This window comes from Lepidochelys kempii, chromosome 1 (genome assembly GCF_965140265.1).
Source record: "Lepidochelys kempii isolate rLepKem1 chromosome 1, rLepKem1.hap2, whole genome shotgun sequence".
Lineage (NCBI taxonomy): Eukaryota > Metazoa > Chordata > Testudines > Cheloniidae > Lepidochelys > Lepidochelys kempii.
In genome coordinates, this window is record NC_133256.1 from 189,518,641 (window position 1) to 189,532,866 (window position 14,226).

General features: G+C 40.9%; 1 protein-coding gene across 2 annotated transcripts in view; it reads right to left on the minus strand.

Moving 5' to 3' along the window:
• Window positions 1–14,226, minus strand: part of EPHA3 (EPH receptor A3) — a 305,625-nt gene that overhangs the window by 95,728 nt on the left and 195,671 nt on the right. For both annotated transcript variants that reach the window (XM_073305634.1, XM_073305645.1), the window contains exons 4-5: window positions 7,500–7,655; window positions 6,572–6,907 (exon numbers count right to left, since the gene is read on the minus strand). In XM_073305634.1, coding sequence (XP_073161735.1) covers window positions 6,572–6,907; window positions 7,500–7,655 — 492 coding nt within the window. The remainder of the gene's footprint in view (window positions 1–6,571; window positions 6,908–7,499; window positions 7,656–14,226) is intronic.

Here is a 14,226-nt window from a genome sequence, read left to right on the forward strand (position 1 = left end):
TGTGTGGTAGGCAAAGGTGTACTACTCCAATTTACAATATCATAAAGCATAATTCAGAGGGTGCCACATTATGTGGGCATCTCGAGGTACATTACAATGCAATTAAGAGGAAAAGCAACAAATTTAGCCCTATAAAGTAGATTAAAATGGAAACCCATGTCTTTCCTCTATTATTTCCATGTCAAAGACAGAAAGAAAGGCTTAGAAGAATTAGAAATATTGCAGTGTCATATCAGTAGGAGCCATATCTTGCCTGAGGGCTCATTTTTCAAGGCTGCCAGTTCATCAACTTTAACTGGAACAGAAAGAAAACAAAAACCCAACAAAGCAAACTTCCACCAGGAATGGCATTGTCCCCAGTCTTCCTTTTCACACATGGGAGTTAAAGGAAAAAGCAGTCATTCAACTCCCAAAACAGATATTAAACTAATGGGACTCATTTGCTGTTCCCCTGGAGTTTTCACCCAGGGCATTCCACTGAGCTCAGCAGTGTTAGTCCTGATTTACACCAGTGAGAGAGGAGAATCAGACCCAAATATTTTACATGCATAAAGCACCTTTCATCACATTTCCCCCCCCCCCACTTAAAGGACATTACAAACTTCATGAAGCCCTAGTGAAGTGCAGCCCCATCTGGGTTGGCTATCAGCAGAACTGCTGGAAGGGATGTTTTAAAAAGACTACATTTGAAAGACTCATACACAATACATGCCATGGTACTCAGTTAATCTGTCTTGGAAGCTACAAGCTGAGTCACCTCTTGCTGGGGGTTAAAAGCTGATATGTCAGGACGCTGAAGGGATGGATCCTGGTCTCACACCGTCGTAACTCCACTGATTTCTCTGAACTTACTCCTGGATTTACACCAGTGTGACATCAGAATCTGGGCTTGGGTGTTTCAAACTGAAGTTAGACCATAAGGCACTCCCTGCCTCCCCATCAAAATTGAAAAAGATCTACTGAAGTTTCATTGTGATTTATATTTATATAGTACTGTACTTTTCACAAGTGCTAAGACCTAGAACTTTGTAATCATTTTACAAACATCAGCTGATTTCTCAGCAGCACTTAAAATGGTTCTCTGTGGTTTATTTATATATATGTATGAAAAAAGATGTGTTGTTCCTTATAGCTTACTGACTTGCCAAAGCATCACCTCCATTTATTTTAAAACAGCCTAGCAGAGCTCTCAGAGGCCGCATTCCCAAAAATCAGCACTGTCTTTGTTCTGAACTATTAGGTTGCTGATGGATCCATAAGCAGAAATGCCCACATGAACAGTGAAAAATGTGGATAGAAATATTTGCTCACTTTTAGAGGGCTTTTGGACTTCAGAGATACAGCAATTATAATGTAAACTGATGGTTCTCTTGAAATTTTCCAACTGGCTGAAACAGCCGTAAAAATCACATTTTCACCAGTGAGGGAAGTAAAACATTTTGCCTCAATGTCTTCATAAATTTTCCTCTAGGAGCAACAAAAGGCAGTTTTGTACAGGTGAAAATCCTCAATCCTCACTTGGAACAAAGATGTGCAAAATAATCACTTTGTACCAGGCTAGAATTTCTACATTTTTCACCATAGAAAAAAACTGCCCATCAGTGTGAAAGAACAAAATTTCATGACTGACCATATTTGTGAATTAACATGAAAAACAATGGGGGGAAATCTCTTGTGACTGTCTGATGAAGCAAAACGGGATGGTTTTGCTCAGCTCTTTTCTGAAATCTTTGAGTATAAAAACCAAGTAAAAATCTGAACACAAGCTTCCACAGTGAAAACACTGTAAGCCTATAAAGCCACTTATGGTTTGGGTCCTGTGTAACTTGAAAATCAGGGGGCAGATTCTTAGCTGAAACTCTCAGGAAGCCCAACCTGTGGAGAGGAAGGTACTTCTGAATTCTCAGCATAGCTGGGGGCCAAACTGGCTCATGATTAAAGTTAGTGAAGCCCCAAGGACTGCTGTGATTTACACTAGCTTTGAGTGACATTCAATCAGCCCAATACAGCCAGAACACAGAGAACTCTGGCCATACCTCTATTACAGGAGGTGTGTGAGGAACTGGTGAAGAGGCCTACACTGGCTTTACACTGGCTGGGGAAGCATCTGGCACTGGCCACTGTCAGGAGACAGGATCCTGAGCTAGATGGACCATTGGTCTGACCCAGGGTGGCTGCTCTTATCTTCTACAGACCACAGAAGAGTTAGACATGAATAATAAGAATACAACAGTTACATCAGCTATTATGATTCTTATTTAATATGTATATTGTAGTAGCAGGATAAAACTATAAGAGATTAATTTTCATGCTTCAAGCTATAAGGTCTGAAGTTAGGAAGAAACTTCTCTCACATGCATGTTATTGGGTAATTGTCTAATATGGAAGGTTTAGTCCCTTCTCTCATGCTTCTAAAACCGGCCACCACAAATTGGATACTTGCAAGCTGTTCAGTGCAGGGAGCATGTTTACCTGTACTCAGAGTGCTTGCACTAGTGGGGTCCTAATCCAGAGCAAGCCCTCTGGGCACTATCACAAAATAACTGACATCAAATAAATCTGGAAAAATACAATGCATTTGCTCCTATGGGCTATTGGGTAGATGCGTTTTATTAGGGCTGTCAAGCGATTTAAAAAATTAATCACACCATTAATTGCACTGTTAAACAATAATAGAATACCATTTATTTAAATATTTTGGATGTTTTCTACATTTTCAAATATATTGATTTCTATTACAACACAGAAGACCATGTACAGTGCTCACTTTTTATTTATTTTTGATTACAAATATTTGTAAAAAACCAAAAGAAATAGTATTTTTCAATTCATCTAATACAAGTACTGTAGTGCAATATCTTTATCATGAAAGTTGAACTTTAGAATGTAGAATTTTATATAGAAAATAACTGCATTCAAAAATAAAACAATGTAAAACTTTAGATCCTACAAGTCCACTCAGTCCTATTTCTTGTTCGCCCAATCACTCAGACAAACAAGTTTGTTTACATTTGCAGGAGATCATGCTGCCCGCTTCTTGTTCATAATGTCACCTGACAGTGAGAATAGGTGTTCGCATGGCAGTGTTGCAGCTGGCGTCACAAGATATTTACATGCCAGATGTGCTAAAGATTCATATGTCCCTTCATGCTTCATCCACCGTTTCAGAGGACATGTGTCCATGCTGATGACAGGTTCTGCTCGATAACAATTGAGAGCAGAGTGGAACGACGCATGTTCATTTTCATCATCTGAGTCAGATGCCACCAGCAGAAGGTTGATTTTCTATTTTGGTGATTCAGATTATGTAGTTTCTGCATCAGAGTGTTGCTCTTTTAATACTTCTGAAAATATGCTCCACACCTCATCCCTCTCTGATTTTGGAAGGTACTTCAGATTCTTAAATCTTAGTTTACCGAGTGCTGTATCTCTCTTTAGAAATTTCACATTGGTACCTTCTTTGCGTTTTGTCAAATCTGCAGCGAATGTGTTCTTAAAATGAACAACATGTACTGAGTCATCATCCAAGACTACTATAACATGAAATATATATGGCAGAATGCAGGTAAAACAGAGCCAGAGACATACAATTCTCCCCCCAAGAAGTTCAGTCACAAATTTAATTAACACGTTAATATTTTAATGAGTGTCATCAGCATGGAAGCATGTCTTCTGGAATGGTGGCTGAAGCATGAAGGGGCATATGAATGTTTAGCACATCTGGCACGTAAATACCTTGTAATGCTGGCTACAAAGGTCCCACGCAAATACCTGTTCTCACTTTCTAGTGACATTGTAATGAGAATTGGACAGCATTATCACCCAAAAATGTAAACAAACTTGTTTGTCTTAGTGATCGGCTGAACAAGGAAGAGGACAGAGTGGACTTGTAGGCTTTAAAGTTCTGTACTGTTTTGTTTTTGAGTGCAGTTATGTAACAAAAAAACCCTCCATTTGTAAGTTGCATTTTCATGATAAAGAGATTGCGCTACAGTATTTGTATGAGATGAACTGAAAAATACTATTTCTTTTACCATTTTTACAGTTCAATTATGTGTAATAAAAATAATAATGTAAAGTGAGTAGTGTACACTTTGTGTTGTGTGTTGTAATTGAAATCAACATATTTGAAAATGTAGAAAAACATCCAAAAATAGTTAATACATTTCAATTGGTATTCTAACAGTGCGATTAAAACTGCGATTAATTGCGATTATTTTTTATCACGATTTATTTTTTTGAGTTAATTACGTGAGTTAACTGTGATTAATCAACAGCCCTGATTTTTATAAATCTAAGTAAAGTAAGGAGACTAAAAATAAAATGAAATAAAAATGTAGTTACTTAATCATAAGGGCTTTTTAAAGCCATATTTTAGGGATAGTGCCTAGCTATTTGTGAAGCTGATAAAATATATGGTATACCCAAATTTGAGAGTGATCTTGAAGTCATACCTATCTCCTTTATACTAAGGGCCATATTTTGGCACAGACTGCATGGCCATGCAGGGGAGTAATGGGTCAAGTTAGCCCCATGTGCCTCTGTTCAGGGCACACATACTGTGAATAGAAGCACAGAGAGAACTGTAGCCTTTGAAGTGCCCTTAAATTCTCCCCGCACAGTGGCTACGAATGGGTGAGGAAAGAGCAGAGCAAAGGCACCGGTTAGCAGAACTGCTGGTACGCCAGGAAATGTATGCTACCCTGGGCATAGACTCAGCACAGCATTCTTCCCCGTTGCAGCAAGGTAGAAGCCAGACTGTGACTCTCATAGGCACAACCAACCTTCTGGTCTGGCTCCATTGGCAGCTGAACAATGTTATGTCCCTTGCTCATGGCAAAGCCACAAATTAATACTTAGTTATTAGATAAGCCATTCATTTTTTTGTCCTTGGGCCCCTGCAGACTTGCTTTTACCTATCTGCTCAAGTGTGATTATTCCTCTCATTTATGTGTTACTTGAACGAAAACAACTATGGTTTCTGAACCAAAGGAAACTGCAGTTACACAAAGTATCATAACTCATTGTCATTTTTGGTATTTGGTCAGGAAGGGAATGCTAGAGAAATCTTGCTCTCATGACTGCAATTCCTGCTAGAAGAAAGATGATTTAGATATCTATTTAAGGCCTAATTCTGCCAACTTTTACTCACATAGTCCCATTCGTTTTTGTGTGCATACTTGTATATTAAGGCACTCCACACGAGCAGGGGATGGCAAAATCAATACAGTGGTCATTTCTGGCACTTATGTAGAGTCAGAGAAACTCTTGGCTGTTCCCCCAAATGAACAAATTGCTTAAGAAACGTCACAACATATTGCATTGCACACAACAAATCACTGCTGCCACATGTTGGGAATCACGTCTGACAAAACACAGGCAAAAACAACCCAATGGATCTTGCATCATGCCATAAAGGCTACCAACTTTGGGTCTTGGTGGACTACCAAAGGAAGCAAGTTCCAAAAGCTGGAGTCCTCTACTGAGAAAGCCCTGTCACTGGTCCTGGAGAGTTCATTCCCAGGAACTGTGAACAAGAACATTCTCCAGCTGATTTTTAACTAGTGCCATGGAGCACAGGATGAAAGAGAAGAATCTCCAATATACAGCAACAACAACAATAACAACGAAATAGAAGAAAAGGGGCTCTCCTTGAATATGGGAATGGAAGACCCACCCCAACAAATGATTGGACATTTTAGGAAATAGGAAAAATGAAGGCTATTTTTGTAAGACAACACTGGAGAGCAGACATTCCACAAACACACATGCTTTCTGCCAGAAACTTCCTGATGATTTATTGCCCAAAATAGAACTACAAAGAGCTAGGGGGAATCTAGTCTTTCCTTTATCAGCAAATATTACCCCAATTTTGGGACCACTAGAGGAAGCTACACAGCTCCCTCAGATCTGTCACATAAATGAAATTTTGAAAAACGAGAAGCAAATAGTAGAAATGAATGAAGCGTTGATCCTATATTGTGACCTCTGCAGGCAGACTTCTGTGTTCATGCAGAACCTCAGTGATTGTAATAGGGCTGCAATGAAGCCCAGCAGTCCACCTGTGCACTAGCAAATACAGGATCAGGGCCTAATTAAGGATTCATATTCACATCCCTGTAATGCGGGCAGTAGTCTGGACTTGGATGAAAAATTAAATGTGCTAAGGAAAAAGAAAAGTACAGTGTTTTAAATCCCTACAATTTAAAACTTAGCTTTTTATGTGCCTAACATCAAAGCATTTTTCACTTCTATTTAATCAAAATTTATCACTATGATTACTACAGTAATTTATGTTGGAGATTATTGAAATTAGTATTTTATTAAAATCTGGTTTCATTAATAAAACACATTCCAGCGAGGGTGTCATTAGAGACTACTGACTAGAGGCTGGAAGACCCTTTGACAGCTTCGATTTTCTCTGGTGTAATCAGGAACAACTTCACTGAAGCCTACTGTTACATCAGTGTGTCAGCATTCATAGCACATGTGAAATAGGAACGGGTGATGGGACTACCCAGTCCTTGGTATTTTAAATACTAGAGAGGGAGACCAATACAATCACACTCACCAGCCTGATTAGTTGTGATGCTGACTGCGGCAAATTGCCTTGAGAACGTACTCAAGTCGGACACCCCATTGACTGCATCAATCTCAAATGTGTAGTTGGTGTGTGCCAGGAGGTCTACTACGGTCACTGTGGTGTTGGTGAGTCCAATCTGACGGGGTAAGAAGCGCACATTGGCGCTACACGGTTCACACAACTTGATGTTCCCCCCACATTTTTTGCAAATGATGTTGAAGGTGACATCTTTCCGGCCTCCTGCATCAAGGGGCCAGCTCCAGTCTAGGATAACCGATGTTTCATTGATATTAGAGATAACGTTTCTTGGTGCAGATGGAGGTCCTACAAAGGTAAAAATATCCTATTAATCTCCCTTTTGGTTATCTGTTGCTTTTCCACAAGAGCAACAGGACACACAAATATGGAACCGACCACAGCAAATAACCATATTGTCTTTATTCTTCGCCTCATGGTCCTCCTGAGATGTTCCCCTGGATTATAGACTCACACAATTGAGGATTGTTAACTATCTTCAAGACATGACTCAAGCTGGAAGATGCTTTTGCAGAAACATAGAAAACAATTTACTGCTAACTACAATACCCATTTAATACACTGTTCTGAAAACACTGGTATTAGTTTTAAACATCTCACTCCCTTTTTCCTATTCAATTTGACAGATAACAGCACAGAGGAATTGAAAATAGAGATATATAAATCCATTCCTATAAGCTCTGATAGCCTGTCTAATATAAAACAGGACCTGAAACAAGAGAGATGAGGGGATTTTGTTTGGAAATTGAATTTACTCTGTATTTGAGAAACAAGGTGCTGAGACAAATCTGGAGAAGAATCTTTGTACACAGCTAAAGAACTTAAATGGGGCAGAGGACAAAAGACAATCACAGCCCCAAGCCATCATAATACTACTCACTGGTGCAAGCCATGGATGGAGGGTCTCTCTCAGATCGAAAGTAATTCTTCTCACACCTGCAGTTCACAGAACCATCTTCGTAGGTAGAGCTGTGAGGTGGGCATTTGGCACACTTCACATTACCAGCAAAGGCCTTGTAGAACCCAGGTCGGCACGCTGCAAAACAATGAAATACTTTTAAATTTCATGGGTGCCTGGCTCATTGTAACATTCTGCCTTTATCATCATTTTGGCATCTGTTCATACATACATTGCATTTTTCTATGTGTTTATCATCCATAAAATATGTACTTTCTTACAATGAGGGAGCTGATGGCAATAGCCCTCTTGCTACATAGGAGTTCTTTATGCAAAATCTTAGCTTTATCTCTCATTTTGTGTGTCTCACATAACACTGTACTCCACAACAGGAGGAAGCAGTTTCTACTTTTCATTATCAAAGCTTTACTCCCACCGCATCCTGGTTAATTTAGAAAACTGGCCCTGTCATGCAAAGAGGCTTACCGTCACTCTCTTGCCAAGGTTTGCTTATGGAAGCAGCACAACTGTAACCTATGTTTGTTCCATTGAGCATGACTAAGCAGGACAAAACCAGAAAATAACCTGCACGGTGACAGAACATTTTCATTTCTGAAAGACTAAGCCAGGCTCGATGAACTGGCTCGGGTATCGAGTAAAGATCAGGAACTCTCACCAAGTGTACTACAAACACATTAAAACACAGTCCTCTAGAAGTGGTGCCAAAGCCTATATGAACTGCATCTGACAAACTCTAGGTGTTGTTTCATTAACATTCACACACGCCCCCAATTTCCCTCTTGTTGCATTTGAGATTGATTCAGTGCCATACTCGCCTCAGAAGGAAAAAGGCCTTTTTTAAAAAAACATCACAGAGATGTGAACAATTAAGTACACAAGAACCTTTTACAAAATCCCCAACCAGCAAAATAATGCTGTTGATTTCTCTCTGTCAAGATGACCTCGCTATTATCCCAGAATAAAATCCACAGATAAGCACCAAACTCTCCCGCTCATCTATAACAGAAACATGTACATCTCTATCTAAGAAATGCACCTTCTCCAAATCAGGTTTAGCAAATACTGCTGTCTTGCTGAAATTCTGCCATTCTACACAGACATACATCCATTAAACGGTGGTATGCAATAATAGCAGCACCAACAGATAACATAGCAAAGTTAATGTCTTTGAACATGTTAGCTTTACCATTTATTTTTTCCTATAATGGTCTGCATTAATACTATCCAATGCACAGACTTTATGGGAAACTCCCCAGTATCTTCTAAATGGCATATGTGACAAAAGAAAGATATTCAAAAGCATTATTTTCGACACAAAGAGGATACTTTTTCTTTCTGGGGCCAGAGCTCCTTCCCACCCTGTAAAAGTGTCTCTTGGGAGTGTGTCCATAGCTGGGTTCAGGCCCCTTTGCCATGCCCAGTTATCACCAAGGGGTCAGCTCAGTTCAAGTCCCAGTCCCTAAGTCTTTGTAGTGGGCCCCACCCTTGCAGGCCTGCTTACTTTATTATGAGTGGGGAAAAGCATGTTAATAAGAAAAGAACCAGACAACACTGAACACAGTTTGAGAAATATGACACGTTCCACAAGAAGTCCTCCCCATCTCAGCCACCCTTTAACTCTCTACGAACCTTACACATAAAGCCTGACTGGATGCAGCTGCCATATCTTAGCCATTAACATGTCCCAGAAAGAGACCCCAGATTTGAAAGATCTTTCCTGTTAGCCTTATGAAATGATCCCGTGTTTAATCTATGATGTGGAGGCCACCAGGCCATTAATGAAAACAAATCTGGCAAGAATGACCTTGCAGGCAAAATTCACATGGCCTAGTACCAATAACTGTATCTGCATAAACTTACATGCTTTCCTCCCTAGGGCCATGGCTTCTCGTGCCACCTCTGGTTAAGATTTTGGAGGTATGTGGGGTTTGAGGTTTTGTTTTGTTTGTTTGTAAACAGGAGTCAATCCTCAGTCCCCTCCCAATAAAGCTGAATGGACAAAAATATCAGAGCCACGGTGAGTCACTGTATTTTAACTCCTGTGACCAGACGACCACCACATTATCCTATTTCTTGGAATAGAAAATCATCAGCTGAGCGCCAAGAAAAAATTCCAATCAATGAAGACCTGATATCAGTGCAGACTTTAGATGTGATAGTTAGGGTAATTACTTCAAACTATGAACTCACACTACGTTTGAATGGATGTATGTACAGTGCATGTCCACCAAAAACTCTTTCTTCAAATGCAACTCTAGTTATCTAGTTCAAATGGTTTCACATAAAATCATTTACTTGGATTGGACAACCATATATAAATAAAATTATATATTATTTTAAAATAAAGCTGCAAGGTCTTCCCTTGCAGTGATACAAGGGTTAATAACCTAAAACAGAAGTCCATATCATGATGTCATCCCTTCCATAAGACATAGCAACAATTGCTTTTTAAAATTATTTTATTTACAACACTGGTATCATCAATAATGTGATTACAAGCAACTGCTGGGGGTAGAAGTTACAATATGAGAATTTTTATTACAGGCATTTCCAAAGCACATACCACCATCATATCTAAACCATTGTTCATTTGTCATTGGTACATAAACTTGTGGGAGAGATAAGTATATTGTTCAGTTGGAATGGAGAGGGATGGAGGAGAATGAGGAGCAGAGCTGCTTTGTCACAATGTTTCTCCCTTTTGACCCCTCTGGGGAAGGCCCATAGACCTCATTTAAGAAAAAAAAAGAGAAAAAAAGAAGCAGGATAATGCAGGGAGCATCTTAATAAGCCTAGATTAGGCTTTTTTCTTTTCTTCAGGGGAAGGAACTTCATTGTCTTCATCCTTTCTGTGGTGCTTTGCTATCACACTATGAAGTCAGCAGTCAGAAGGGAAATGAGCTGGTTAGACCCCTGCTGTCCCAGAATGCCCTGGTGGGAGGATTCCGATTCATTTCTTCCCCTCAGGCTGTCTTGCACTTTCTGTCCTTGTCTGTCAGACCAATTTCAGATAATTCAGTGTTCTACAACCCGAAGGAGAAGAAACACAATTATACTAAAGATTAAAACCTGGAAAGAGGGTGGGACTAAGGGGGATCACACCATTTTTTGTATATTTTTTTATCAGTTATTTTTGACATACAAGAGAGAAAAGTGAAATCCCTCATTTCAAGAGAGATTACTTTTCTGATGTAAGTAGGATTGGATTTCTTTGGTTGAGGGAGCAGAGTTTGGCTCTTCGGGATGAACAGCACTGCATGGTTTCAGGCAGGTAGAAAATAAACACAATGGCACATTCATCTTCACAATACAGTATTTTTTAGTTTCAACAGAGACCCAGCTGTGAGCAGTATTTGCATTTATTTAAAATATCCTTCTACAGTTAATGTTTGCTCCTCATTGCCTCTCTGTCCACTTCCACATTCACTTTAAATTAGAGGTAAGAAGTACATTATCCTTCTCTTTGGTTGCTTAAACCCCCATTAGCTAAAGCTTTACCGGGGGAAAAAAAGGGAGATTGGCCAACCCTGAGGGATTGGGCCAGTGTCCTGGATTAAATGGATGCTGTGCCTGAGAAAATGGAGTGTTTCTAACCACTGGGGAAAGTGACTGGGTCAAGGCATAGCCAGGCCCTGGTTCCATGTGAACCCACAGACCTTCTGGGTGTGGTGTTGTCTCATCTAGTGGCACTGAGACCACTTAGAGAGAGAGAGAGAGAGAGAGAGAGTGTTAAATGAGTCTGCTCTACAGCCTTAGCTAACAGCCAGCTGGCTTTTAGCTCATGCAGTAGAGGCTCATGCACTAAGCTCCAGAGGTCCCCAGTTCAATCCTGCCTGCTGACGACCGGGGTCTATCAGCATTATACATGCACTTCCATCTACTTTCTCAGCTGGCTTTCCTCTCTTTCCTGCCAGGTCCTGCTTCCTTGCTTGCAAAGGGAGGCAGCAGGAGGTGCAGCATGTACAGCAGCAGCAGAGGTTGGAATTAGGTCTTCCTTGTATGGATCCCAGAAGGACTCCATCACCATTATCCCATAATGGAAGACTCCTCTGAAGTATATGGAAACACTGCAGCCCACTTCAGCCCCACTGCAAGACTGTAACAGTGAGGAAGGAAATGTGCCATCCCTTCACAGTAACATGATTTTTTCCCATGCTTCACAGGTAGTAATAACTATACCATATCAACTTGGAAGCTCTGAAGTAGAAACTAATGCAAGAGGAAGTAAATGCATTGGGTTAGGTCGAAAAAAGGTCTGAACACATTGCAACTGAGTACAGCAAGTTTTGTAAATGATTAAGTATGTGGTAACTATACGCTGAGATTATCAGAAGGAACCCAGAAAATTAGGTGGCCAACACCCACTGACGTACAATGGTAGCGGAGCATCTAACTCCCTTAGGCCCCTTTGACAATACACTAAAACATTATTTAAAAATTCCTCAAACGAGACTCTGATCTCTTATCTCAGTGTAAAGCCACTGACTTTACTCCTCATATACTCCCATCAAACAAGAGTATTTTCAGGACTAAAGTCCTGTCATATTACCAGATAGTAATTGAGTTCCTTAAGCCGTAACTATTGGGTCTGACAGAGAATGGGGAAAGTTAACTTAGTGAAAGTAAAACAGATGTATTTAGCAATCCATGATAGTTACTGCTAAAAGAAATGAGACAGTCTTCAACTGCAAAGTGAATTTTGCCTCAGTTTGACTTATGTGTTTGACTTTCAGAGGAACACAGGATCCTAATTAAAGGTTAAATGGATCATTTCAATCTGAATTAATTTTAAATTAAAATATAAAGCTGTTGGTAAATAAGGGCCTTTTAGTATTCAGCCCTTCAGCCCCTTATACACAGAGCAATATCACCAATTCCCAGCCATAAACACGAGCTAATGACCTGAACCAGCACTGACTAAACAGATGATTTCCAGGCCCTGCTATTCCAGGCCTGACAGGGCCCATTTGCCTACACAAGGTCAAAGCAACTGTTTATATGAAAAATGAACTGCACTCCACAATCCTACAGGAACTTCATTCTTTGCACTCTGAATAGAGGTAAAATGCTTTGAGGCAAGGCTGAAGTATTTCAATGCATTGGAAGTGAATATATGCAGTCATTAAACACTACGTGCAATGGGCAGCATTTATAAAGTGATCAAGTGTTTCCTTTATTTGTTCCTCGAGAGCTCAATAAAAAAGCCTGAGGGCACAATGCCTCTATGGAATTAAAACTCAATGTTTAGAAAATAAGGGGATTCAATCATAAACTGGTACGGCTCAGATACCTTAACAACATTCCCCTCCACCTGCCCCCCCACATGCTTTAACAAGGCAGGTGTCAGTAGCTCTGGAATATATTTCAATCTCCTTCCTCCACAAAGAGAATGCTAATGCACCCCCACCCCCAGAGCAGATTGTGTTATGGAAGCCTTTCAAACCACTCCAGCTTTCATCAGCAGAAACTAGCAGCAGTGGAGGTTCTTACTCCAGACCTGCAGCTTGCTGTGGAGCGAATGCTAGAGAACATGTCACCTTAACTCAGCGGTAAACCTTAAACTTTTGGAATGTTCTTCTGATCCTTCGAAAATCATCTGTGCAGCTCTCTTGCACAATATGTATATTAATCTCACGCTCCATAGATGACACAATGCTGGCGAGGGCACCACATTTGCCATCGGAAAGGAAATCGCACAAAAAATGAGATGCGACACAGTTCTCAGGATGTGATCATGAATGGCACAACACACCAGTATGTGATTAATCTCATAACGTGCCCACATACATTTTATTTTAATTATGTTAGGCATTTCCTCCCCCTTCTCTGTTATTTCTGTCTTTTGATAAAGAAGAGATTAAATCAGATATCAAGTATAAATGAAGATGATCTCAGCACTGTGCATTTCACACTGGTGATGTCACGCAATTACAGTCACTTGGGAAATACAGAGGCAAAATATTAAAACAATGCAAAGGCTCTGGCTCGAACAAAGAGCAGGAAATTCAAAGTGAACATACAGATCCTGGCTTTAGTCATCCTGCTATGCATTCCTGCTGCAGGTCACACGCTATATTGACAGAATGGTGAAAATGGCTGGGTTTTTCTCCCATTCTACTTGGCATCCCTCACAGCCGAAAATAGGGCATTATAATGTAGATTTCCTGGCCTATAACTACACTTCACAGAGCACTGAGCGGGCAGTGTGGTGGGAGCACCCCCCGCCCCAGCGTGCCAGGCGTGCGGCACGGCCAAAGCACCCCCAGCCGCAGCCCCGGAGGTGGCCAGAGTGCTCCCTACCACAGCGCTGGGCAGGCGGCATAGTCCCAGCGCCCCCAACCCCAGCATCAGGCTGATGGTGCAGCATGGCCCCGGCGCCCCCAGCCTTGTGAGCCCTGGTTCCAGCCTGCCTGTCCCAGCCTTTCCACCATGGAAGAATGGGAAGGGAACTAGAAGCAGGCAGGTGGTGGTCTGGGAGCGTAGGGTGGGTCTGGTCACACCAGGCTGTTTGGGGAGGGACAGCTTTCCCTGGCCTATGCTACCTGCCGCCCATGTGACAGATCTAAAAGAATCACTACAGATATTTATCTTTGTCCATTGCGAAGAGGAAATAATCAACTAACACAGCTCGCGCAATTTCTGTCCCTTACCCAGACCTCTAATTTTATTGACTGGGGTCAGGAAACCT